Here is a 26,273-nt window from a genome sequence, read left to right as displayed (position 1 = left end):
CTAGTGAGAAGAGAGAGTAAAATCTTAGTGTAGAGGACCTTTTCAGAGAGTTTGGCTGCAAACAGAAGAAAGAGTTACAGGAAGATAGAAAAATCAAGTGAGGCCTTTTTTCAAGATAGAGCAGAATGGGTCATGTTTCTAGATGGTAGGAAATGAGCCAGTAGAGAGGGAGAGATTGAAAATAAATGATAGTGGGGATGACAGAAGAGACAGGATGGAATGGGGCCACTTGAACAAATAATGCCGTTAACCTTGGTAAGTAGAGCTGCCAGTTTATGTAAGACGGGGATGAAGGAAGAGAGTGGCAGAAATGACCTGAGGGTGAAAAGCTGGGGAAAAGAGGATAGAAGAGAGAGCTCATGGCAAGGGGCTTCAATTTTTTGTATAAAATATGAGACAAAGTCCTCAAAGAGGCTGGCGAAGACAGTCATGAGAAATTTGAGGAAGTATGTAAAGGTTTGGAAGAGCTAGAAGAATTGCCTGGTCATTTTGAGGGCCCTATTGAAGTTGTGTAACATAAAATTTGTAGTGAGCCCAATCAGAAGGATAATATGATTTTCTTGGAGTGTCAAGTTCAAATCTGGACTCAAAACACTTATTTAACCAGGTGATCCTGGGTAAGTCACTTCTCTCTTTGCTTCAGTTTCCGCATCTGTCATGACTTTGAAGGAAATGGCAAACCACTTCAAGATTTTCTGCCAAGAAAATCTCAAATGGGATCAGGAAGTGTTAGATATAATTGAAAAATAAAGAATAATTTTTATGCACTTTGCGTTTTCTTTGCGATTATGTTGTGAAGTAGTCTGGGAAGTTACTATCATATGAGCAAAGAGAAGGAGGTGAAGGAGATGTTCTGGTTGTAGAAATAAGATTTTGCACCTGACTGCATGTGTAGTCATGTAGAGTGAGGAGTCAAATATGATGCCAAAACCTCAGATGTGTGTGTCGGTGATGAGAAGGATGGGGAAAGATCTTTTTCCCATTAGCACAGATAAAAGCTGCTGGTGCTGCTGCTCCAGATGCCTGGAAATAGGGAAGCTACCATTGTTGTAGCAGTAGAGGGTAATGAGGGGAGGTATAGTGGAAGATAAGCCCCTCACCTTGGGGCTAGTGACTTCCTTGAGGGACATTGTTCTCATCTTGTAGCCCACTGACTTGTCAGATCCTTTGTGGCCTCTGCTTTTCAGTCTTTGTTCCTCTTCATACAGTTGACATTCTCACCACTACTATGAACTATTCCCTGAATTCAATACTCTTTGCCTTTGGGAGACAAAGAGCCAAGCATTTATTAATATCTAGCAAATGTCAGGCACTGGGCTAAGCACTTTGGATACAAATACAAGAAGGAAGACAATCTCCTCCCAACCCCCCCTTTTTTACCAACAGTTCTTCCTCTGGAGGTAGGTGACTTTTTTTTTTTTTTTTTTTTCATTTAGAGTCCCATAGAATTATCTGAATTATCTTGGATATTATCTTGGATCATTTTATTGATCTCAGTGCTAACCAGGTCTTTCACAGTTGATGGTCATTACGATATTGCTGTTACTGTGTACAATAATCTGGTTCTTCTCACTTCACTCATTTCTTATAGGTCTTTACAGATTTTTCTGAAAGCATTCTGCTTATCATTTCTTATAGCACTGTAGTAAGCCATCACAATCATTTACCACAACTTGTCCTGCCATTCCCCAGTTGATGGGCATTGCCTCAATTTCCTGTTCTTTTCCACCACAAAAAAAGGATGCTATAATATAATTTTTTGGACCAAATAGGTCCTTTTCCTTTTTTTTTTTTTTTTTTTTTTTTAATTTCTTTGAGATATAGGCCTATGGCTGGATCAAAAAGTATGCAGTTTGTTAGCCCTTTGAAAATTCTAAGGGAGAAAAATAACCATATCAAGGGGAGCTAGAAAAAGAGCTGAGAACAATTCTGTCACTGCAGAAGTGACTGGAAGTGGTGTTTAGTTCTGATTCTGGTCAAGATAAATCAAAAAGTTACCTGTTCTGAGCTAGGGAAACAGGGTGTCCAACTGTCTGTAGAGTGTTTCCCGTAGGACAAGAGGATAAGGATGATGGGCGAAGTGATGATGACATGCATGCTAAGGAGATGCCTGGGAAGGATGGAAAAGACTGGGCAAGAGAAGGAAAAGCAAGTTTATTAAATGGGGCCCTGGATCAGGTAGGGGGGAATGGATGGGAGGGGGGGGAATGTTTGTGCCCTCATTTTCCTTTCCTTGCCAGGGATGTCTTCTCATCCCTGCCCCTCTGAATCTGGCTTTTTTTTTTTTTTTTTTTTTTCCCCCAAAGCACAGTGTGACTCAATTCTCTGAAGCTTTCATTTGGCTACTCCTTGTGATTGTTAGTGCTTTTCTCAGTCTTCAAGTTGTGTCCTTCAGTAGAATAAAGTTCTTTAAAGTCAAGGATTGTGTTTGGGGCCTAATCCCAAATCAACTCAATGGGTGTTCATTCAGTCCCCTACTATGTGCTGCATACTAGGCTTGCAGAAAAAGTAAAAAAATCAGAATTCTGCTCTCTAGGAGTGCACAGAGAGGAGGAAACATGGCAACAATATGGCAAGTTATGGTATGAGCTAGAATTGCAGAATCTGGGAAAGGTTTATAATAGAAATCATAGAGACCAGGAGAAAGGGTGGGAGGAGAGAATTCCAGGCATGGGAAACAGCCCCTAAAAAAGCCTCCCAATTGGGAGGTTTTGTTTCCTCGTGGGAGGAACAGCAAGGCGGCCAGGTGAGGAAGGACTCTGAATGACCAAACTTTGTGTTTGGTCCAGGAGAAGATGAGCCAGTCACTAGAGGGACAACATGGTTGGATGGTTGCTTTAGGAAAATGGCTTTTGCTGGTTGGAGGATGGATTGGAGTGGGGAAAGACTTGAGGCAGGCAGACCTGAACACAGTCTATGGTAGTTTTCTAGGTGTAAGGCTATGGGGGCCTGCTATGGGATGTGGGGAGTGGCAGTATGAGTCAGAGGAAAGAAAAAGGGGATGTATTTGAGAAGTGGTATGAAAATAGAGGGGCATGTAGGCATCTCATTAGGTCAAACCTCAGTGAAAATAGAATTGACAGGACTTGGCCATAGATTTGGATTTGGGGAAAAGATCTCGAGGAGTTGAATCTCACGTTTAGATTGCAAGCCCTAGATGACTGGGAGGATGCTAGTGCCCTTGACTGAAGTAGGAAATTTAGGGAGGTTGAGTTTGGGAAGCAGTTTGAATTTAACCTTCATGGGAGAGAGGGCTGTAGAGAGAGAGACTAGAGCTGGATCAGTTGGGTCTGTCTTAGAGATCTAATGTTAGGTAGAGGTAGTGCGGGCCCAGTGGCTGAAACACTTAAGATCTGGTTTCAGGATGGGAATAAGCCCCAGGCTAGCTGAGTGATTGAAGATAAGTTGGAAGTGAAGAAATAAACATCTGTCAAGTTTTTTATGTGTCCCCAGAACATGAGGTTACTTTCCAGCTCTGTCTTCTATTCCCCATGTGATCTTGGGGATTAGATAGGTATCCTCAAAGCTATGGGAGTTGTGGGGAGGAGGGGAAATGACCGGGATAACCTCAGAGGGCCCTTTTCTAAGTCACTTACAACCTTTCTGGATATTCGGTTTCCTGATCGGTAAAGTGACAATATACTGTTTAGGGGCTCTTTTAAACTATGTAGCAAGCATAATATACATGTGAATTTTTGTTACATTCATTAGAGCCTCCCTTTGTGGAACCAGCAGTGAAGACTGACAGACCTAAGATCTTATGCAAACAGACATTCTTTGTGTGCTTCACCCTACTGAGCTTCAGTTTATTCATCTATAAGATGGTAGTTAAAATATCTGCCCCGCATGCGTGCTAAGGTTTTGGGAGTGAAACACATTGCAAATCATAAAGTACTAAATAAATTCAAGCTGTTGCTGTCACAATTTGCCAAAAACCGTTATTTAAGCACCCTAACATTTACCAGGCTCTGTGTGTGCTAAGAAGTAGGAATACAAAAAGAGGCAGAAGCTAATTCCTACCTTCAGGGGACTTCAGGGACCAAAATAAATAGAAAACAGCAAAGGGGAAGGACTAGAATTGAGATGGACTGGGGAAGGTTTCCAGTAAAAGATGGGAGGTTTTAGTTGTCTTAAGGGAAGTCAAGAAGCCAGGAGGGAGGCATGAAAGACAGCCAGAAAAAATGGCTAGAGCAAAGAATATTCAATTCTTGATCTTGATAGCTCCAAATCATGAATCAAGAGTGTTTTCTGGCCTAAAGACCCTTTCCATGAATAAGGGCTCACAGTGACTGGGAATGAAGAGTAGTAACTGTAGGATGTTAACCACGGTTTTAAACAGTAATGAAACCAGGCCTGAGCCCAGTAAAGCCATAAGCCCTAGTTTATTTGCCCACTGACACTCTTTAAGTTTTACATGTCGTTTTGAGATTCATTGGAGAAAATCTAATTAAATAGGTCTGAGATGTTTAGGTGACGTTTTGTGTTTCTGAAGGTTTTTGGAGGTGGTTTGTGATGAATGGCCTAGGTTAGATCAGTTTAGAATGTGGAAAAACTCACAAAGGCATTCTCGTAGCCAAAAGAAGCCCCTTATTTCATGAAAGGTACTCCGGCTAATCAAAATGGATCTCTGGGGGGAGGGGGGCGGGGCAGTGAGAGTGAAAAAGCACTAAAGTCAGAGACAGAGGAGAAGCAAACTGCTCTTAGGGGAGACTGGGCTCACATGGGCGCTCTAGTCCTGCTCAGGAGGGTAAGTTCCTCAACCACAAGGTCCTTGGAACTAAGAAATGCTCATTATTTGTGTCCAAATGCAAGATAGCAATTCAGAGCTCTGAATGACAAATCGGACATCTTGAAGGATAGCTTGGTGTGGAATAAAGATATCGGGCTCAACTCCCTTTCTTTCACATATATTCTCCAAGGTTATGCCACAGCATTCTCAGTAGCTACATTACTAAGGCCTGGAAGTTTCCTGAAAAGTATTGGGGTTTCTACTACATCATTCCCAAAGGCTATACTACATCGGTTTGTAATCTGTGTTTTCACTGCTCGTATGACAAGTGGCAGAGGTGTAGCTTACCCTGTGTATCTTTGAGTCTGACATGCCTGCAGCATCCACAGCTTTGTGACTTGGCCTTAGTCACATGACAGCACGTGTCAGAGTAAGGACTTGAACCCAGTTTTCCTGATGCTTAGATCAACTTCTGTCCACTTAAAAGTACTGACTCACTTAGGAATGTGTGACTGACGAACAGAATCAACCGGGTTCATCAGTCATGAAGCAAACATGGAAAACAGGTACTTTGAAGACAAGAGAATAATCTGGCCTTCAACCCCAATCTCTAGACTCAGTTATTGTAAAAAGTAAGAGATTATTCCTGTCTCCAGTCTCTCTGGTGAGGCTCTTAGGGTTGGAAGTCTCTGTTTGGATAATTTGCCTGAAACTTTTGCTTTTTATTTTCCATTTAGTTAAGCAACTTGCATCTCAAGGAAGAGAAAATCAAGCCAGATGCCAACGGTGAGTAGTTAGTAACCGTCAGTCAATGTAAAAGTTGGTGTGTTTTCCTTGGAGAGTTCTGCTTTGAATTTGAATAGCATTAAAAAGGGGAAAAATGAGAACACAAAATGGAAGCAAACAACAACAACAAAAAGAGTGAAATGCTATATTATGATCCACACTCTGTTCCCCCAGTCCTTTCTCTGGAGGTAGATGGCTGTCTTCATCACAAGATCATTGGAATTAGCTTTAATCATCTTTGAGCAAATTTTTGCTCCATGTGCCAATGCCTTATCTTTACGATGACATAAACTCATGTTGGCTCTTCTTTGCGTTTGTTGTGAATGTGGCCATTTGTTGTGGCCAAAATAGCCACTAAAAGTATTATACCATTAGATAATGCTGAAATTAAATCTGTCGTATTTAAATGACCAAATATGTTAGGTGCCCTTAAATAACATCTGTCTTCTTTCTGATACAGATATTGTCAAAGCTGATGAGAATGCAGGGAAGACCGATGAAGAAGAGAAAGGTAATTTTGCAATTTTTATAGCCAAGAGAAGGTAGATTATGGTAAATAAGTTTTTCCCCCCTCTCCCCTCCAATAGTATTTTATTTTTCTGAATACACAAAGATAGTTTTCAACATTCCTTGGGAAGGAGGGTACAAGGCATTTGGGGTTAAGTGACTTGCCTAAGGTCACACTGCTAGAAAGTCTGAGGCAGAATTTAAGCTTGTCTTCCTGCCTCCAGTGCCTATACTCTATCTTCTGTGCTGTTTCCATAGCTCACAGCTGCCCCCAACATTTACAAAGTGTTCCAAATTTTTTCTCTCCATCCCTCATCTTTTCTTCCAAGATAGCAAGTAATCCTTTAAAACATTTTCTCACATTTGTCATGTTGTGCAAGAAAAATCAGATCAAAGTGGGGGGGATCATGAGAGAAAAAGGAATCAAAGGTGAAAATACTATGCTTTGATTGACATTCCGTCTCTATAATTCTCTCTGTTGCAGATGGTATTTTCCATCCCAGGTCTATTGGAACTTTCTTGGATCAATTCATTGGGAATTAAATTCTAAACAAATCAAATTGGCTGTGCTTCAATGCTGCTTTTTAAAAAATAAGAACTTAGAATCTTTTTATTTAGAACAGACTGAGTGCCTACTGTCTAGGGCAGGTGGATGGCACAGAAGATAGAGAACTGGGCTTAAAATTAGAAAGTGTAATCTTTGTGAGTTAAAAGTAAGACACTTGCTCCATGTGCCTCAGACAATTCCTGGCTGTGACTTTGGGCAAATCACTTCACCTAGGCTCCCTCAGTTTCCTCATATGTCAAATGGGCTGGAGAAGAGAAGAGGAACCACTTTGGTATCTTTGCTCAATCAGACCTTATTTGGGGTTTTCTTGGCAAAGACCCTGTGCAGAAGTAGCGATTGGAATATGATGCTCTCGGAGAGCTTTGTTCCACAGGACTGGCAGCACAAAATCCTAAATTCCTGAAGTCATCTAGAGATGAAATCTATCTGTCCATTTGTCTAGCAGGCTTCCAAGTAATGGTCAGTCAGCTAATTACAGAGAGAGCGTGCACTGTCACGATGCTAGATAAAAATTGCAATATGTCAGCCTTGCCCATTAAGTGGTTTGCTTTTTTTTTTTTTCCTCCACCTTCTGTGCAAAACTTGATCCTTTTCATAGTTTTGTGAATAGGTTGGATGCCAAAGTGAGAAGTGAAAAATGTGACTCTGAAATCTTAAGGAGGACAGATCATGGGCCAGACTGGGGAGGGCTGCTCTCGGACAGTGAGGGAGGAGTGGGCTGGTAGGTGGGCAATTTGGTTGTAGCCGGTGTCCTCCCATTTGTAGAAGACCGAGCCGCTCAGTCTTTGCTAAACAAGCTGATTAGAAGCAATCTAGTGGACAACACCAATCAAGTGGAAGTTCTGCAGAGGGATCCGAATTCTCCCCTCTATTCAGTGAAATCTTTTGAAGAGCTTCGGCTGTAAGTATCACTTGTGTTTTTTTTGTCCTTCCCCCCCCCCCCCCCCCCCCCCCCCCCCCCCCCGGAAGAATTTATGCATTTGAGAAGTCAGGATGGGATTTGTACAGAAGAGAGCTAACTGGGGAGATGGGCCCTGCCTCAGTCCCAGGCTTGATGTGAGGGACTCCTTATATAAAGCTTTCAGTGCTCTAGGAATGGATAAAAGAGTTATCACATCCAAATGTATTTTTTAATTGTTGGACGTAGCAATGACATCCTAGAATTCACGTGCTTTAGCCCTAAAAGACTAATTTTTAAAATTAAAATCACAAATAATCCTTGTTGAAGGGAGGTTTTGGTTGCAGTTGCACATTCTGTTCCCTGAACATATGCAAGGATTGTTTCTCTTGACTCTCCTCTACCTCCTTGCCTGGGCTTTCTGACACTCTTGCTTCTCCTTCTGCCTTTTGGCCTCTCTTGAAAATCCCTCATTTGGTCCTCATTTTGATCAAGGCCCTTGCATCTCTTCAGGTATGCCTGGAAGATTCCCCTTGGGTCCTGAGCTCTCCTTTCTCAAGCCCTAGTTGGCTTGCAGGAGTGTATCATTTCACCCACCTTTTCTGTAGACGGGGGACCTCTGTCTTTGCAGCCTTTGGATCACATTGACATCTCCGATTCCTCTCTCTTTCCCACTGTGTCACTTGTTGGTTCTGACCATTTCTGTGTCCATAGCACCTGTCCCCTGCCCACCCCTTTTTTCTACTCACAGCTGTCACACTTGCAGCAGCCTGCCTCCTCATCTGTTGGTTGTTGCCTCCAATGTCTTTCCCCCCAAAACCCCCTCCCCACAGCTGCTGAGCTATCACTCCCCTGGGCTCCCTGTCTCACCTAGAATAAACATTTACAGCCTCCTTCTGCATGCCTCCCTGTGATCCAACCAAACATAGCTTCTCTCTGCCTCCTGTCCCCATGCCCAAAATGCCCTCTCTCACCTCCACCAGAGTCCCAAGTTTCCTTTAAGATTCCCCTATGTGGAATCTTCTCTACTTTTCCTCCAAACTACTTTACTTCTCTCTTGTGTGGGTGCCTGTGGGGAACCCATTGGCTTGCTTGAGAGGATGATTTTCCTAAAGACACCATCCAACAGGGGCAGCTAGTGGGTATAGTGGAGAGAACACCAGCCCTGAAGTCAGCAAGGAAGTATTAAATGTCTGAGGCCAGATTTGAACTCAGGTCCTCCTGTGTGACTCTGGGCAAATCACTTAAGCCCAATTGCCTCAGGAAAAAAAAAGACAGTATCCAACAGTATTACCCTCTGCTTAGTAAATTCCAGGTTTTGGAGTTTATCCTTTTCTGGTTCAAATGCATACATCTGTGTGACATTGCGTGTCTTCCCTAACCTGGCCCCCTCCCTAATCCTGGCCCCTCCTGGCTTCCTTGTTCTTCCTTTCACTAGACAAGATCTCCCAGGTGGAGTCTGGCTCCACCTTATCCTGCCTGTGTCTTTCTGGTCCATGGTTGGCCTGTTGCTTCCCCTGACATTAGGAGCTTCTAGGAGAGCAAGGACTCTGGTTGTTGCCTTTCTCTGCATCCCCAGTGCTCAGCTCACATAGTGTAGGGATTGAACAGACGCTTGTTTTTCTGACTTGTGATCTGTGTTCTTCTTCCCATTCACTTTGCCAATTCATTCAGGTCCTCGTTTTTCTTTTACACAGTTTGGTTGGCCTCTGAACTGGTCTCCCTGCTCTTGGGGTCTCTCTTCAACTCATGCAGCCCCTAAAACCATTTTCCTAAAGCATCAACCTGCCCATGCCCTCTCTGTTCAGAATCTTCTTGTGGCTCCCAGGCAGGACACCTCTTCCTTTAAGGTCCAATGCAGGTTCTGCTTCCTCTATGAAACTTTCCCTAACTTGTCCCCTGTCCAGATGTCTTTCAGAGTTTTGTCTGGATCTCTCTCTTGCTCTTAGTCCTTTCATTCTTGTTTTGCCTCCCCTCTCCGATTAGATGGCAAATCTTTTTAACTTTTTAAATTTTTTATTATAGCTTTTTATTTACAAGATATATGCATGGGTAATTTTACAACACCATTACAAAACCTTTTGTTTCAATTTTTTCCCTCACCTCCTCCCCCAAATGGCAGGTTGATCAATACATGTTAAATATGTTAAAAGTATAAGTTAAATACAACATATGTATACATGTCCATATAGTTATTTTGCTGCACAAAATTTTTGAAGTAGTGTACAATTAACCTGTGAAGGAAATTAAAAATGCAGGTGGACAAGAATAGAGGGATTGGGAATTCTATGAAGTGGTTCATACTCATTTTAGATGTCAGATCTTTGAGAATAAAAACTGTGCTGTTTTCATCCATCTGAAAACAACTTCTCTAATACCCAGTATAGCCTTTCACAAAGAGAATATCTTCTAGAATTGAACTCTCCAAACCAGGTGGCCATGGTCTCACCTTCAGCTCTGTTCATAGCCTCTTTTCCTGCCCTTCTTGGATCTCTAATGTCTTGTGTTAAAATATATAAACTCCACGAAAAATAAGAGTGGTTTTGCTTGTTTGAGTTTGTGTCCCCAAGGGCTTTGTAAGGTTTATAATTGGGGTATTTGCCGCAGTCCTTTTTGGACTGGGCCACAAGAGCTGGGCTGCCTGGACTATATCGTGTTAATAAAACACTCTAGTATTTTTCCCCAATAGCTTTTTATTTTTCCAAATATTTGCAAAGAAATTAAAAAAAAAAATTCATCGTTGCAAAACTTCGCACATTTTTCTCCCTTCCCTTCCCCATATCTTCCTCCATAGACAGCAAGCAATATAGTATAGGTTAAACATGTGCAATTCTTCTAAACATTGCCATATGGATAAGAAAAATCGGATCAAAAGGCGAAAAAAATAAGAAGAAAAACAAACAAAAAGTGAAAATACCATGCTTTGATCCACATTCATTCTTAGCAGTCCTCTCTCTGGATGCAGATGACTCACTCCATCACAAGCCTATTGAAATTACCTTGAAAATCACTATGCTATTTGAAAAAGCCAAGTCCATCACAGTTGATCACTGAATAATCTCATTGATGTGTACAATGTTGTCTTGGTTCTGCTCACTTCATTTAGCAGCAATTCATATAAGTTTAGGCTTTTCTTAAATAAGAATTTCTTATAGAACAGTATTTTGTTTTAAAAGCATTTAAATACAGCTTAGTGGAATCCAATCAGGTTGTTAGTGAAAAATTGACAGCTAAGATCAAGCAGTAGCTCTATTAGAGATCCATTTTCTTTATTCCTTTTTAACAGACTTCAAACACTGACCTACTTGTTTAAATTCTGTTTAAATGGCTACACAAGTCAGTACTCACCAGTCAAGCTTTTATTTGGATTTGTCTTTTTCATTGCTGTTTTTCCAAACTGGAGAAGGATTATTCCACCTTTTTTATTATTTTTGTTTAAAGAATGAATTCAACGTGACAAAAAATCGGTCTCCTTAAAAGACAGATTCTCTTGTCTTTGGTTATAGTCTATAGCCAGTAGATACAGAATTAAAATTTGATTCAAAAATACATTTTAGGTTATATTTGAAATATTGAGTTTATTCTATCAAAGAAAAGTGACTACTAATCATGGGCCGAGTCTTTCACATTCTGTAATTCCTTAGTATATCCTTGGCAACAGATTGAGAAAACAGTTTTGTGGCACTGTCCTTTCAGATGAGGACACAAGCTATACTTGGAGAGGAGAACTTTTTGTGTTTGTGAGGCTGCTGGCAAAATGTGCCCTTAGCCTGTTGAATTACAAGTAAGATATAGGGAGAAAATCTTTAGAGGAAAAAAAAATACATACTTCTAAATTTAGATTTGGTTTTGGTTAACAGTGTTAACCACCTAGCAAGACTAGCTAAAAGAGCAGCCTCATGTGGTATTGTGAATTTAGCTGCCTGCTCTGTACTTGCTTATTTTTTCCTTTTCCTTGACATTTTGTAGAATAGCAACTACCTGCTTGTGAAAGCAACATTTTTGTTATTGTAAAAGAAAGTTATGCTTTGCATTTTAGCCTGATTGTTTATTAATATACAGGCATTTTTGCTTTGAGAAAGGATTTACTACTACTGCTAATCATAATACTCTATTCCAAGCAACTAACAATATACATTCTAAAGTAATTAGGAAGCAAAAAATGAAATTTTACAGTAGAGTAGAACTATAAGCATATGGTTTGTTTAGAGTTTTGCTAGCACATACAACATTTTTTTTTTTTAATGGATCTAATCTTGATTGCTGATTAAGATTTTAAAATTTGTTATTTTAGTATATTTAGGAGTTGAAAAAATTTTTTAATGCAACATATTTTTGAACCATATAACTTTTGACTTTAATTGATTTTAATCACTGAAGACTAGAAAACTATAATGTAATAGGTTTTTTTTTTTTTTTTTTAAAGCATAAAATAGAGTTTCCGCTCTACAATATTTGAATCAGGAGCTGAAGAAAATGACTTAGGCTGTTGGAGCTCAGGAAGAGATTTTCCGACTACCTTTTCTTTCCCCAGTCCAATCCTATGCTATAGTTTAAAGTGGGCAGAAGGCCTATGTTAGCAAGTAGTGGCTGCTATAGCCCCAGGAACCTGTCAAGGGTCCCACTTCCACCTTTACTCTGTTCAATCTGATCAAGGGTGAATAAAGCTATTCTTTTCTTAAATAAATTAAACGAATATATTTCTAATCTTAATTTAATTACCATGGACAAGAATAAATCTCTTTCAGAGAATTGAGATCCTCCCTCAAATTATCTTCCTTCTAAGAGAGATGTTAGGTCTTTTCAATTGACATCTAAGTTTCAGGCTAGGTCATTGTCGTTATATTTATTAATTTTTTACAATCTTATTTGGGTTTTAGTGTTATATGCTTTCCCATTCTGACCTACATCTGTTTAAGTGTCTGTAAGTAATCAAACCTATACTAGTATTTTAAAACTTAAATAATATTTTTATGATGAAAAATCACTTCACTTTAAATACTTGTTCTTTTAAAAAATTTCCTGCTACAAATTACTTGATATAATCCTCATTCCTGTTATTTTGAACAAAAACTCAACATCCAGGCCTGGCCTTTTTTGTGGATGGATGGAAATTTATTTGTTGTCTTTAAAAAGATAGTTATTATGAACTTTCTAAGTTTGAAAAAAGGTGTTGAAGTTGAAGATAGTGGTGTTAAAGGTCAATGTCCTGGAGAAATCTTTGGCTTATAGTATTAGGAACCGCTCCTTGCTGGATGGGAAGTAGAATGGGAAAGTGTTTGATTATCACTTAAGGTATTTGATTTGGAATAATGGCTCATTTTCATTATAATTTTCATTATATTCCTTCCAGGAAACCACAGCTTCTGCAAGGTGTCTATGCTATGGGCTTTAACCGGCCATCTAAGATACAAGAGAATGCACTACCCATGATGCTGGCTGAACCGTATGTATCTGGACAGTTTATTCCTTTTATGATGTAGTTTTAATGTTTTCCAATTACAGGCTATTTTTAGTGGTGTGGTTTAGCTTAAATCATTTTTAAGATTATAGTATCATTAATAACATCTGAGACTTTAAGATGTCTTTGCTATGAAGTATTTTTAGTAATTTTATTAACCTGAAATATTTAACTTCTACTTTACTCAAAATTATTTAATAAAATGAAGAAATCTATTAAAGATGACTAGCTTAGAGCATGATGTAGGAATCTTTAATCTCGGTGTTAGAAATGCAGATATTGGTGTAGAAAGTTGAGAGGAGGCATCTCTCCATGTTGTCTCCTAGGAAGATTAAAAATGTAAAGAATTGCAATGATAGTCCAAAACATTATTGAAGAAAGCTTTCTTAAATTAATAATAATAGGCAGCAGTAATACAAAGCAGAACCCAGCATTGAATGTGACCAGACATCCAAGCTCTGACAGTTAAATCATGGAAGAAAATTGAGGTGTCCAGAAGGAGTCTGTAAATTCTTGAGCCACAGAAACATGGGAGAAATAGTACTGTAATATAAGCAGAGGCAAAAAGCACAGGCCAGCAGAAATCCGTATACTTAAGATGAAACAGAAATATATTATATATTTTTTAATATATATAGCTTTTTATTTACAAGATATATGCATGGATAAATTTTTCAGCATTAACCCTTGCAAAACCTTCTATTCCAACTTTTCCCTTCCTTCCTCCCACCTCCTCCCCAAGATGGCAGGTAGACCAATACATGAAACAGAAATATTTGAAACGATTCTTGGAAGAAAAATCAAAACTCCCACTTCTATTTTAGGTGTATTTGAAATTAGTCTTCTCAAAGATAGATAAATCACAGATATTTCAGAAGTTTGCTGCGGAAACAAAAGAAAAGAGATAGAAAATGAATAACAGTATGAAGAATAGATAAACTTGATAATTAGTGAACTACACTAATAAAATGACAATTGATTTTAAAACAGAATTACATCAATATGCTATTTACAAGAAACACATTTAATTCAGAAATATTTGAGCCAGTTAAAAGGAGTGTTAAAAACTTAATTTTAAATACTTATCCATTTGATTGTAGTCTTTGGTACTATGTTAAAAGAAGGGAAAAAAAAAAGCCAGTTAGGATTTCAGACAGACTTGAAAAGGGACATTGAGCCAAGGTATTTTTGTCTAGTTCATTTGTTTTAGCTTTATTAACTGTTAGGAGTTTATGCCAGATTTTATTTTTCATTTTCTCTGTTTGATTATTTGTCTAAGTTTGTAAGAAAAAACACAAACCCAAAAAATGTAGTTTTGTTACAAAGTTGGTGTTTGAATTATCTTCACATCAATCCTTGAACTTAGGCTGTTAGATATTTTAAAAGCAAAATTGATTTTCAAAATTGATTTTTGAGATTGCTACTCTGTATTGATGCAGGCCCCAGAACCTCATCGCCCAGTCTCAGTCTGGTACTGGTAAAACAGCTGCCTTCGTCCTGGCTATGCTCAGCCAAGTGGAACCATTGAACAAATACCCCCAGGTGAGGATATGGTGGGTGAGGGTTCCCTGATTGATGCACCATTGGAGAACAGATGACATTTGGTGTATGAAAAGCTATTGGGTCTTTGGAGTGGGGGGAAGCTTACTCCCTGAATCTCAAGCCCTTCAAGTAGACTTGAGCAGTTCTTTGCCCCTGAGCTTTGAATGTTAGAAAAACCATAATTATAGCTCTTACAGGTAATGCTTTATCTGTCTCTGAAAAGAAATCTCAAAACAGCCGTGAAAAGCCAGCTTGGGAATGTTGATCAATTCAGGGCATAGAACACTGAGGTTGCCTGCTTACTATGATGCAGCCAAAAGGCTGTTGTGAGTGGTATTGTAATTAAAAGATGGGGTGGAGGATTTGTTCCTTGCCCTTCATTGCATCTGTTGTTGGATCACAGAAAAGTAAAAATTCCTTCATCCCCTATATGCCTTAGTTCCTGAAAACAAGTGTTTTCAGTGCTACTGCTTTGTAGGAAAATGTAGGAGGCTTCCTTAGTAAATGGCTATGCTGAAATACATCTTATTTTGTACTCTGTGCTTTTCAGTGTTTATGCCTCTCACCGACATATGAGCTCGCACTTCAGACAGGAAAGGTGATTGAACAGATGGGCAAATTTTATCCGGAACTTAAGCTGGCTTATGCTGTTCGAGGCAACAAATGTGAGTCACTTTTAAAGACTAGTAGATGGTAATGGTGGTGGCGTGTGTGTGTGTGGGGGAATTGAGGGACATTGCACATAAATACTGGTGGAATTTGGTGAACCTACAAGACCCACAGATAGCAGTCTTGAAGAAATGAGTCAGTTTGGAGCAATTTAGACTTTGGATGAAAGAAATCAAACACTAGGAAATCCTCTGGAAGGGAACATTCCCTGGAATATTCAATCTGTCGTAACTTGAGGAAATGCTTTTTCAGTGGAGTAGGAATTGGTGTAATTAAATCCAGACCAAGAGTCTTGCTAGTTTTTTAATTTCTTTTGGGCAAGTTTGTTAGAAGGTTCTATCAGTAGAGATGGTCATCTAAAAAATATTGTTTGAAAAAAGTTGGGGAATCTTGAACTAAAATGATACTTAATTCACTCCTTCTCCTTAGTTTTAACAGCTGCATGAAAAACTCATTGGCTCATGGTCCACAAAACATAATCACACTACAGATGTGAACTTTACAAAGAATCTGGGTGGAACTAGTCAGAAAATAGTAATTGAGGACGATAGAAGCTTGAGCTAGTTCCAAAAGGTTGGCTAGGGTTGGTCTGGGTAGGCAGGACAGGGTGGTATTCTGGGCCAAAGAAATGACAATGACAGGGTCACAGAGGCATGAAGAAAGAAACAACATGCAGATGGATCACATATAGTGGGCCTAGACTTTCTAGAGCAGACAATGAGCAAATGTAGATTTCTCTTGCTTTTTAAAAATCATTTTTGATGACGGAAGCAATCTCATGGAGAATATATTTTTGCTTTAATAGTGGAAAGAGGCCAGAAGATCAGTGAGCAGATTGTGATTGGTACTCCTGGCACTGTTCTGGATTGGTGCTCCAAACTGAAATTCATCGATCCCAAGAAGATCAAGGTGTTTGTTCTTGATGAAGCTGACGTAATGATAGCCACCCAAGGCCATCAGGATCAGAGTATACGAATCCAGAGGTATGGAGGCCTTGTTGGGAAAGGGACAGGGGCAGGGAATCTTCTTAGAGGAAACTGGCTCTATTCCAAAGCTGCCTTCTTTCCACAAAGACCTAGAAGCTGAAGAATTTGCTGAATCAAACAGGCGATTTCTTAATGAGAGATGCCAGAATAGTTCCCTGCTTGGCTTTAAGATAGGAATGCAATTTGCAAGCTATAGTTGTGTTATCTGTTGGGGGGAAAAAAAGGTGACAGAATGCTTAAAACTCTTGACACTTGATCTTTGTTGTGGTAGCTTTAGGATTGCCACCAGAATACACACATTATAATTACAGGGATTTGTTTATTTGTGAGGTCCACTTGAATATCAGCATTTCATTTATTTGATTATTTGTCCCCTTCCCAGCAACTTAGTCCCCTGTAGCTGACAGCATAAGGTTGCCTATTTTGTCATTCCTCCTCTGGAGCATATGCCGTAGCAGGAGGAAGAGAATCCTTCTCGGGTTGGTCAAGGGGAGATCAAAGAGTTCTGCTGGCAACAGTTTGACCATACTTTGAAGAAAGGGATGGGGAGCTTTGTGTTTTCTTAAAATCAGTTGACTATCATCTTGTGTTTAACAGAGTAAGAGTAGTTCTGACTTAACCACTAGTCAGGTAGATGATCTTCAAGAGGAAAAAAAAATGCTCTGGGATCATTTCTTCATTGATAATAGGAAAAGCCCTTTCCAACTCTTAGCTGATAGGATCCTATGTTTGCTGGAGAGATGCTTACGCACAATAGGTGGTGAGCTTTAGCCTGCAGGGAGCTGTCCATGGTGACACTTTCCATAGAGGGCAAAAATAAGTCATGTGCTTGTATCACACTTCTATTTTTTCCCTACAATTTTGTTGGTGCTGTTTTTCCACGCTATCGTTTCTGAAATCACACCGTCCTCATAACAGTGGGTGTCTGTCTTATCTCTGTCCTATGCCCTAGTTTGCTGCTGCTGCTGCTCAGGCAGTAGAACTCTGGGACCAACATAAGGCAATGTGAATAATTTCCATTTGATGGCTTTTATTGCAGTTTTCATTTGTATTACTGTGGGCTTTATAGATACTGTTCTTCTGCTTTTGCTTTCTTCATTCTCCATAAGTTCTCACAAGTATTCATACATTTCTTTGAATTCTTGGCATATCATATTGCATGCAGTAATATTCCATTAAGTTCATAGAACAAAACTTATTCAGCCACCCTTTCATAGGTATCCAGTTTTGTTTGCAGGGTTTTTTTTTTTTTTTTTAATATGACCTTTTTGGAAAATATGCCCAGCAACGTTGGATGAAAGGATATGAACAACATCATGATTTTTATCATATAATTACATATTGTTTTATAAAAGGATTGGAACAATTCTTCACTCTACTAACAATATATTTGTGTCTATTATCCCCAAACTTTCCACCACTGAACGTTTCCCTTTTTCATTAGTTTTTCAGTTTGTTAGGTGTAAGGTGTGTTAGTTCATTTGGTCTTCACAGTCTCATTGTGAACAAAGTAGAGACTGAATTATTATTGCACATTTATAAAGGAAATCCAGATAGAAAATTAAGTGACTTGGACAAGTCCTAGTAAATTATTGGTTAAATCTAGGATAGAGATTCATAATCTTTCCTGACTTCCAAGTTGTGTTTTCTGTGTCAGAGCCTTGAATATTGCTCATGAATTTTCCTTTTGAGCTGCTGCCAAAAAAATTAAAACCTAGAGGGTTTTCTCTTACTCTGTCTTGTTGCATGCTTTTTGATACAAGCTAGAAATGAGCAATACTTCTTGCTAGAAGGTAGGGAGTGGATATGTCTTCAATCCCTAGAACTGTTCATTAATATGTGAAAGTACATTTTGTAACTTACCAGTTCAAAATTCTGATTTGTGCATTTGGCCTTTCCTTTTAGGATGCTCCCTAAGGATTGTCAAATGCTGCTTTTCTCTGCCACCTTTGAGGAGTCTGTGTGGAAATTTGCACGAAAAGTTGTCCCAGACCCAAATATCATCAAACTGAAACGAGAAGAAGAGACATTGGACACCATTAAACAGTATTATGTGATGTGCAATAACCGGGATGAGAAATTCCAGGCGCTTTGTAATCTCTATGGGGCCATCACCATTGCACAAGCCATGATCTTCTGTCATGTGAGTAGCACTCAATAGGGCAAGACAGTAACACCAAATTGGAAAAAAAATTATGTCCTCTCCCTTTCAGATAAATTCATTTTAATTACTAAATAAGTGTTGGCTGATGATAGGAAGAAAAGTTACAGGAGATGCTACCCTTCTCCCAGAAATATAATTGATTTGAAAATGGGGTGATGTATTTTGGACAAATGTCAAAAAAATGGAACTTGACAGGTTTTCATTATTAAAAATCTTTTAGACTAATATCACATAAAAAGCATCATCTTTTGAAGTTCTTATCTCATTAATGTGGTTACGCCATTGACCAGTGTAGAGAAGCCATCCATACCTTCTCAGGCTATACAGTTCTTGTTTAGATTTCCTATTAGTCCACCAAAGAAGATCCACCCAATATACTGAAGGCCTTTTCTAGCTTTTTCATTATATTTTTGGGGAAAGAGTCCTAAATGCCCCAGTGGGAAAATTTTTGAAAACTCTTAAAAGGTTTCAGAAATTTGACTCTTAATTATTTAATTAAAGCACAAAGTCTTCTTCATGTAATAACTTATTGATTGAAACCACTTTCTAGTATTTTTAAAAAAAAAAAATTCTTTTCACTCTAGACCCGCAAAACAGCTGGTTGGCTGGCTGCTGAACTGTCCAAAGAAGGCCACCAGGTGGCCCTCCTGAGTGGTGAAATGATGGTGGAACAGAGAGCTGCAGTGATTGAGCGCTTCCGAGAGGGCAAGGAAAAAGTGTTGGTGACCACCAACGTGTGTGCTCGAGGTGAGAAGAGGCTGCCCAGCAAGGAGGCCTGGGGCTTGTTTGGGTTTTCGCAGAGCCCCAGTCAGCAGCCTTTGCTGCCTTTGCAGAAGTGGTCTGCTGGAGATGGATTGTCCCTCCGTGTGCTAAGCCACTTGGTCGTCCCCCCTCCGGGTGACAAACATGACTCCTGAGCCTTCCAGTGGTCTGTGTTCTGGTGGTTTGTCTGCAGTCAGGAGCTAGATGATCCTCTAGGAATTTTCTGCTCTTGGATATTGTGGAGCTCTCCTGATCTTAAGCTGTAGGAGAAGAGACTTTCCTCAGCCCTGCCATCCAGGGTTCTGCCTCCTATTTGCTGCTTTTTGTTTAAATAGCTCCAGCTTGTAGACAAATGTGACAAATGGCTAGCATTAGGCAGTTTGACCTGGAACTCCCTGGGAAAAAGCTTTGACTCTCCCTCTAAGGAGAGAATCATCTTGAGTGGATCTGATCCATTCAGGTTGTACTGTTGTTATAGCCCTTGGGCCTTTATCTTGTTTTGTGGGTACCAGCTGCTAGTGCTAAGTTTGCCCCATGAGACTGTGGCTGTCGGCACTTTTTGTCAGCTTTGCCATCTTCCTGCACCGCAGGTATCGATGTTGAACAAGTGTCTGTGGTTATCAACTTTGACCTGCCTGTGGACAAGGATGGGAATCCAGACAACGAGACATACCTTCATCGGATCGGGCGCACGGGGCGCTTTGGCAAGCGGGGCCTGGCCGTGAACATGGTGGACAGCAAGCACAGCATGAACATTCTCAACAGAATCCAAGAGCATTTCAGTGAGTGTCTCAGAGCATCTCCCCTGTGGGGCAGTGAAGTGAGGAAGGCCAGGGCTCCTGAGCAGAGCCCTGGTTCTCTCCTCTGCCATCTCCCTCCTTGTTGTTAGAGAACCAGGGAAGGGGGAGGGAAGAGAGGAGTCCACTGTTGTGTTGGAGGGCCAAAGCCCTCACACAAAAGTATCCAGAGCTGCTCGATGCTGCGCTCGGTTACATTAAGGTTTCATGAGTCAAATGAGGAAGGGGAGACCTCTTTGTCAGTAGTTGGATATTCCTTTGAGGTAAAGCTAAGGCAGAAGTTTAAGGGTTATGCTCATGTTGCAGCAGTAGCCGAAATAGACTGTCCAGGTGCTCCTGTTTTGATTGTGTCTGGCTGAATTCCTTTGCAGATAAGAAGATTGACAGATTGGACACGGATGATTTGGATGAGATTGAGAAAATAGCCAACTGAAAAGCATTGGTTCGAGTTGACCTACGCCCTCTGGATGTGCATCATCAGTTCCATTTGGATTGTTTGTTTTTCAAATTGGCACAACTCTCGGCCAGTCACCAAAAAAAGGACTAAGGCGGGAATACATAGAAATTACCTACCTCATTTCAAATTATGTTTGGATTTAACAACAACAACAAAATAATTGTGCAAATAATGGGGGGAGGTAGAAAGAAAAATGTTTACATAAGCTTTTATGATTAGGTGTACATGGATGGAAATTAACTTTTGAACAAATCTCTTTGCAACACAAGCAAAAGAAAAAACCAATGTGTTCCCATCTTAGGACTCTCCTTAGGGAACTGTTACATCTGGATAATTTGGCTTCTATGTCCACTGTGGTTCTGTTCTCTTATCCCAGACAAGAATATCCCAGGGTGCCAACCTGTCTGCAGCAAAATGTAAAAGGACAGCGCTGAGGTGAAAAGACACAGCTTAGATGGGCCTGTTGGACAGCTTCAAAGCCAAAAAGGATTGGGAAGAGATCTCATGTTGGGATGGAGCAGTTCTTTTCTTCCTGCCATCCACAGCAGGAAAAAATTGTTTGGTGATAATAACAATACACAAGATATGTAAAGGAACTAAACCTAGGGTGGGGTTTGACTTCTACAATGTTCCCAGTATCAATTCCATAACATTATCATTATGGAATCATAGTGACTTTATTCCATTGCCAGGTTAATTTCACAACAGGGTCCCCCAAATACTGAGGACCTATGGGAAATGTGACATGGAACTGGTGATAGATGATCTTAGGACTGGGGTTCTCCACTGGAAGCATTGAAGGCAGCAGGTCTCTGCCTCTGTGACTTGAGGAGGCCCTAGAAAAGGGACATAGGAGGAGGATACCATCTCCCCAGAGAAGTTTTGAGTGCTACATGCCTTCATTGTCCTGGCAAGGTACCTGGCCAATATTCTCTCAATGAAAATCATGTAAGCTTTGGGACATCACTTCAGGTCCCTGATAATTGTACTGAAGAAAGGTTTCTATCATCTGTAGCAATAGAAATGGCTGGACCATCATGTACAGCAAGGGACTATTAAGTGTTCACTCTCCCCTTAAGGGCCTCCACTTACATCCCCAACTCTGTCTTGTCTCCTGAATTCTGGTGTGCTATTTGCTTCGAAGCTTCTCTCCATAGAAACTAGTTGGAAGACCTGGAAATGTGAGGCAATGAGAAGGCCTGACAGCAAGATTTATAAGGCTGCCGAGTACCTGCTCCCTAACCCTAATATAGGATGGGCCCAGCCAACCTAATTTCTTCTTAGGGCCTTATAGAAGAAGTGACTTTCCACCTCGGAAAAAAGCAGTCCAAACTCTTCCCTGGATTCTGGGGTCCCACAATTTTCACCACTAGACGACATCTCTAACAACCCATTGTGCTATTCAGATCAGTCCTGTGGGAAGAAGTCATCAGCACCTCCTTGTGTCTCATTGATTTTGCCAGCATGGCGTGGCTGGTAGAATGTAGTCTGGTTCCCAGAATGTGTTGGCTCATGTGGAGAAATGGGTTTGGGTGATGGAGCCTAGCTCTTCTCAACTCTTCCTTGTACACCCCTTGCAATAGGAGGAGCCAGATGGAGCTTTGGGGCTCTTGCCTGAATGTCAGCTCCTTGTTTTCAGCTCCCTAGAGTTTAGCATCACAGCAGGGAGACTGGAGGGGATCTGGGGAAATTCCTGAAGCTGTGGAATCTCTTCAAACTGCTTCTGGCATTATCTGTGGCTTTCAACATTGGGGTAGATTGTTGGCCTCTGGATGGACGCTGCCAATTCTGTCTTCTGATCTGCTTTAGTTTCCCTTTCTGAATTTTTTTTTGAATTTCTGCTTCCTTTGGTTTCCAATCTTTCCTCTTACTTCAGGTTTCTTCCATACCATGGGAAAGTTTGACAGTCTTGACTTTATCCTTTCCTTGGGTGAAATTAAGGGATTATGCCTCCTTTATGGGGTGGGATGGGGGTGGGGGAGGAACAAGAGCTATAATTTGTTTTGACTTAAATGTTATCTGGGAGAAGAGGAGAAGATAAAGCCAACTCCCCATTAACTTAGTCACAGTTCTCCAATAGATTTTAGAATTGACTGGAGAAACAAAGCCTTCTGAAGGAAACACTGAAGGCTCCTGGTCTCGGCCTTTAGGAAGGCCCAAGTGAGAAAGGGAAGCTCCTGCCCCCCCATTTCTGTCTTTATCTGGATGTCCTTTTTGTCCTGGCAATGTCTCCCCAGTCTCTGAAAAGAAATTTAACAGCTCCATTACTTTAGGTACAAGTTGTTTATAAAATGCCATCTCCAGAGGTATGGATGTGTCGCCCCCAGGTTTTCCCCCAGTGTTTGTTCCTTACTTTAACCTCTGCAGGGCTTTGCTGAAGACCAGGGGAAGAAAAGAAGAGTTTTGAACTCACTCTCTGGGAAAACCTGTGGCAATAAGACAGTGTGCAACATTGAAGAATCCCTTAGATTATTTCCTGGGCCCTTTGGCAAGGGAGAAGCTTTGGTGTCACCTAGTCCAAGGTAGTGAGTTGGAATAGTTAGTTTCTATTTGGGGAAGAGGCATCTTGGGGGCCCTTTAAGCAGAATGGCTGACTTTTGCTGGGAGTTTTAATGAAATAGAAATGGGATATGCTACCAATCAGTGTAAAAAAAAAAATTGTCAACTTGAGGGTCATATATTATTTGGTAAAAAGTGCTTCATTGTAGTTTCTACTTTCCAATTATGTTAAGAATTGAACCAATTATGGAAAATCTTGTCACTAAATTATTCGTGATCTAGTTTTCTAATAGTGAAACTGAGTCAGTAATTAAGTGTTTTGATCACCTTTTATGGTTGTCTGCTGTTCTTCACATTGGGGGATTAGGGATGGGATGCAAGGAAAGATGTTTATTATCATTCAAGCATTGAGGATCTGTTGAAAAGACATCAACATCCTATGAAACATGGACCCAAGGACGTTTTTCCCCCTTGAGTGTGAGTGTTCTTTTGCTTTTTCCCAGCCCATGCATCCCCTGGCTACAACCTTTTTTACTCTGTGGTCTGTGTCATTTCTCACATTTTTGTAGGTAGTTAACTCTCAAATGATTATTCCTGGGTTTGGATTCACCCGGAACACCCCTGTTGTATGCAAATCCAGGTGCTGGGCATTTAGACAAATAATAAAATATGGTAGGATCAGCTGGTCACCTACCTTGTAGGAGAGAGAGGGTACAGGATAACTTGATTACCATTTTAATCAGTATTGGTCACATCTAAAATGAACTTCCATGGGATCATAGTATTTACAGCATGAAAGCTACTTACAGTTCACTTAGGATACCCTTTTTACAAACGAGAAACTGACCACAGAGGGGACCACAAGAGAGAAAGTGTGGCGGCTGTAGTCACATGCACAGGAAATAGCTATCTCTCTGGAAAATGTGTGTGTAATCCATTTGGGAGATGGTGGGGATGGGGGAGGGGAGGTTATTTGAGATTTCTTTAAGCCAGGTGTAAAAAAGAAAAGTGTGATTGATATTTGGAACAACACGATTAAATGGAATGTAAATAAGAACAATGCTGAGCGTGAATACGTCTAGGGTAAAGGATTTAAAAGTTAACAGGAATTTGGTGGTTGGAGGGAATCTTGGAATCAGACCTGTGGTCAGTGTCTCAAAACTGTTCTTTCATAGACGACCACCTATTCCAGGGTCCTGAAATCTAAAGCAAAGAGGTTTTGTAAAGGATGCTCAACCTCATCATAGGGTGCAGACAACTTGAGGGCTCAGCGAATGGAGATCTCTGCAAGATGGGTGGCTGGGGACAGTTTAGTAAGCGGGTTCAACTTGATAAAATTGGGATATCCTCCCAACTGAAAGCCTGGAGTCAAGTTACATCTTACCTTAAGCTGCTCATAATCTTGGGGATTGTTTCTTTTAGGGATTATATAATGTCAAAATGTTCTTCCAACTTAAAATTCTTGGCCCATTTTACCATTATTCCTATATGATTTATATTGTAATCTCTGTGAGCTTAGACAACGGGATATTTATCTTTATCCTCAATATTTGGCATCTAATAGCTTAATACTTGTGAAATTAACTTCCCTGTCAATATGCATGGTCATTCTGAGTGCAAAATCCAGTGGGTATTTTGGGCCTGGAGGACAGTTGAGAATCAATTTTTGGAGATAATTGAATTGTAAGAGGAAATTAGGGAGTCTGGGGTGGGATTGGGGGGAAGGGGGAGAGAGCACATGAATGGCAGATATAAAAATGTGGATCCTGGAAGCTATAACTGAAAGGACAAGAGGCTGAAGGTAAGACAAGAGGGCAATGGCTTTCATCAAATTCTGAGTTCAACACTTGCAATGGCTTTCATCAAATTCCGAGTTCAACACTTGTTCATGAGACCAGAGAATTAGGGCCCCATTGGAGAGCAGAATTGCTGAGGAAATGACCCCAGAATCTTATAAGGATCAGGTGTACTTAGTTTCCAACAAGATCATAGACACTAAGTAAAGCAAATAGGGTAGAGAACTTTGGATTGGAAGAGGATATAGTTCAGATCTTAGTTGCTTCATTGGTGAGAAGCTGGTCCAGCCTCCAGTGGTGCAGCTGAGGTCCCCCTGTTTCCCATTAGACCAGATGTAGGTCATAATTCTCTTCCATGTGATTCTGTCATTTCCCTTTGATCTCCAGATAGCTTATAATTGGTAGGATATCTTGCTGTAATTGATTATATCCAGATAAGAGAAAGGTACAATGAGTGTAAGGAATCTAGGAGCCCAAGTGGGGGGAAATGTTCCCATTAAGGTTGCGTACATATTAACTCTGAATTTAAGATGGTGGTGGAAATGATTCAAATGTCTGTTGGTTCTGGAAATAAGATGTTGGGGTGAAGGGAATTGCCTTTGGATGGTGTCAGGTAAAGTGGGTAAAGAGGCAACAGTAAGGAAAAGGATTCATTGGGGTTCACCTTGCCCAGGAGGTATTTTCAGGTATCTCCTAGTTCATGTTGGTCAAAGGGAAAGAATAGAGGGGATCCCCTTGGGATGATGTTGGTTGGACATTCTCTGCACTATTCATAGAGCACACAATAGCCAAGGGAGAAGCCTTGGAGTTGTTCCCTACTGGTGATGTTGGGAGGTTTCTGAGACAACCTTCTCTCTGGTAGGAAAGGGAGAGTAACAATGGCAGCAGCCAGTTGGGAAGATGTGGAAACGTTCTCGGCTATCTATTGCTCACATCCGGTGCCCACCCTGCCCGTCTTGGTGCTTGTGGGCTCTGACCAAGGGTATTGCACTCTGTCCTGGGAGATTGGCCACACTTGTGTTTTCCCTTTCTAAGAACGGAAGAGTTAACGTTTAAACTTGTTATGATGCTTAAAACATTTCCATTATGTCATGTATGAGAAAAATCAGACCAAAGGGAAGGAAACCACAAGAAATAGCAAAGAACAAAAGGTAAAAATACTATTTTTTAATCCACATTCAGTCTCCATTGGTCTCTGTGGACGCACACTATTTTTCCTCCCAAGTTTAATGGAATTGTCTACCACATTGTTGAGATGATCATGTAAACTTAATGTTATGTACAATGGTCTCTTGGTTCTGCTCACTTTACTCATCTCCACCTCATCAAGGCTCTCCAGGCTTTTCTGAAATCAGCCTCTTGATCATTTCTTATGGAAAAATAATTTCATGTTAAAATGCCATAATTTTTTTCAGCTATTCTCCAACTTAGCAGCATCCAGTTAATTTCCAGCCTTTTAATTTTTTTCCTAGGGATACTGAAGGACATGTTCCTCTGCCTCTGGCTGAATGTCTGGAAGCACTGCTTGTAATGGAATGGTTTGGGGTGCTAAATACCTGTGTAATGTGGTTGGGCCTATAAATAAAAGGGCTTGAGATCCCCAAGATAGCCTAAAGGTTCACCCTGAAATCTGTTCTCCTGGGACACTTGTG

General features: G+C 40.5%; 1 protein-coding gene across 3 annotated transcripts in view; it reads left to right on the top strand.

Annotated features, from left to right (window-relative positions):
• The window catches only part of DDX19B (DEAD-box helicase 19B), a 68,846-nt gene extending 45,690 nt beyond the window's left edge, over positions 1-23,156 (top strand). For all 3 annotated transcript variants that reach the window (XM_051974630.1, XM_051974631.1, XM_051974632.1), the window contains exons 2-12: positions 5,467-5,515; positions 5,976-6,026; positions 7,356-7,491; positions 12,842-12,934; positions 14,389-14,491; positions 15,042-15,156; positions 15,966-16,143; positions 18,052-18,289; positions 18,895-19,057; positions 19,663-19,854; positions 20,241-23,156. In XM_051974630.1, the coding sequence (XP_051830590.1) occupies positions 5,467-5,515; positions 5,976-6,026; positions 7,356-7,491; positions 12,842-12,934; positions 14,389-14,491; positions 15,042-15,156; positions 15,966-16,143; positions 18,052-18,289; positions 18,895-19,057; positions 19,663-19,854; positions 20,241-20,302 (1,380 nt within the window). In that variant the 3' untranslated portion in view covers positions 20,303-23,156. The remainder of the gene's footprint in view (positions 1-5,466; positions 5,516-5,975; positions 6,027-7,355; positions 7,492-12,841; positions 12,935-14,388; positions 14,492-15,041; positions 15,157-15,965; positions 16,144-18,051; positions 18,290-18,894; positions 19,058-19,662; positions 19,855-20,240) is intronic.
• Positions 23,157-26,273: the final 3,117 nt, after the last annotated feature.

The sequence above is a fragment of the Antechinus flavipes genome, chromosome 2, assembly GCF_016432865.1.
Source record: "Antechinus flavipes isolate AdamAnt ecotype Samford, QLD, Australia chromosome 2, AdamAnt_v2, whole genome shotgun sequence".
NCBI classification, from domain to species: domain Eukaryota; kingdom Metazoa; phylum Chordata; class Mammalia; order Dasyuromorphia; family Dasyuridae; genus Antechinus; species Antechinus flavipes.
This window is presented reverse-complemented; position numbering and strand designations above follow the sequence as displayed.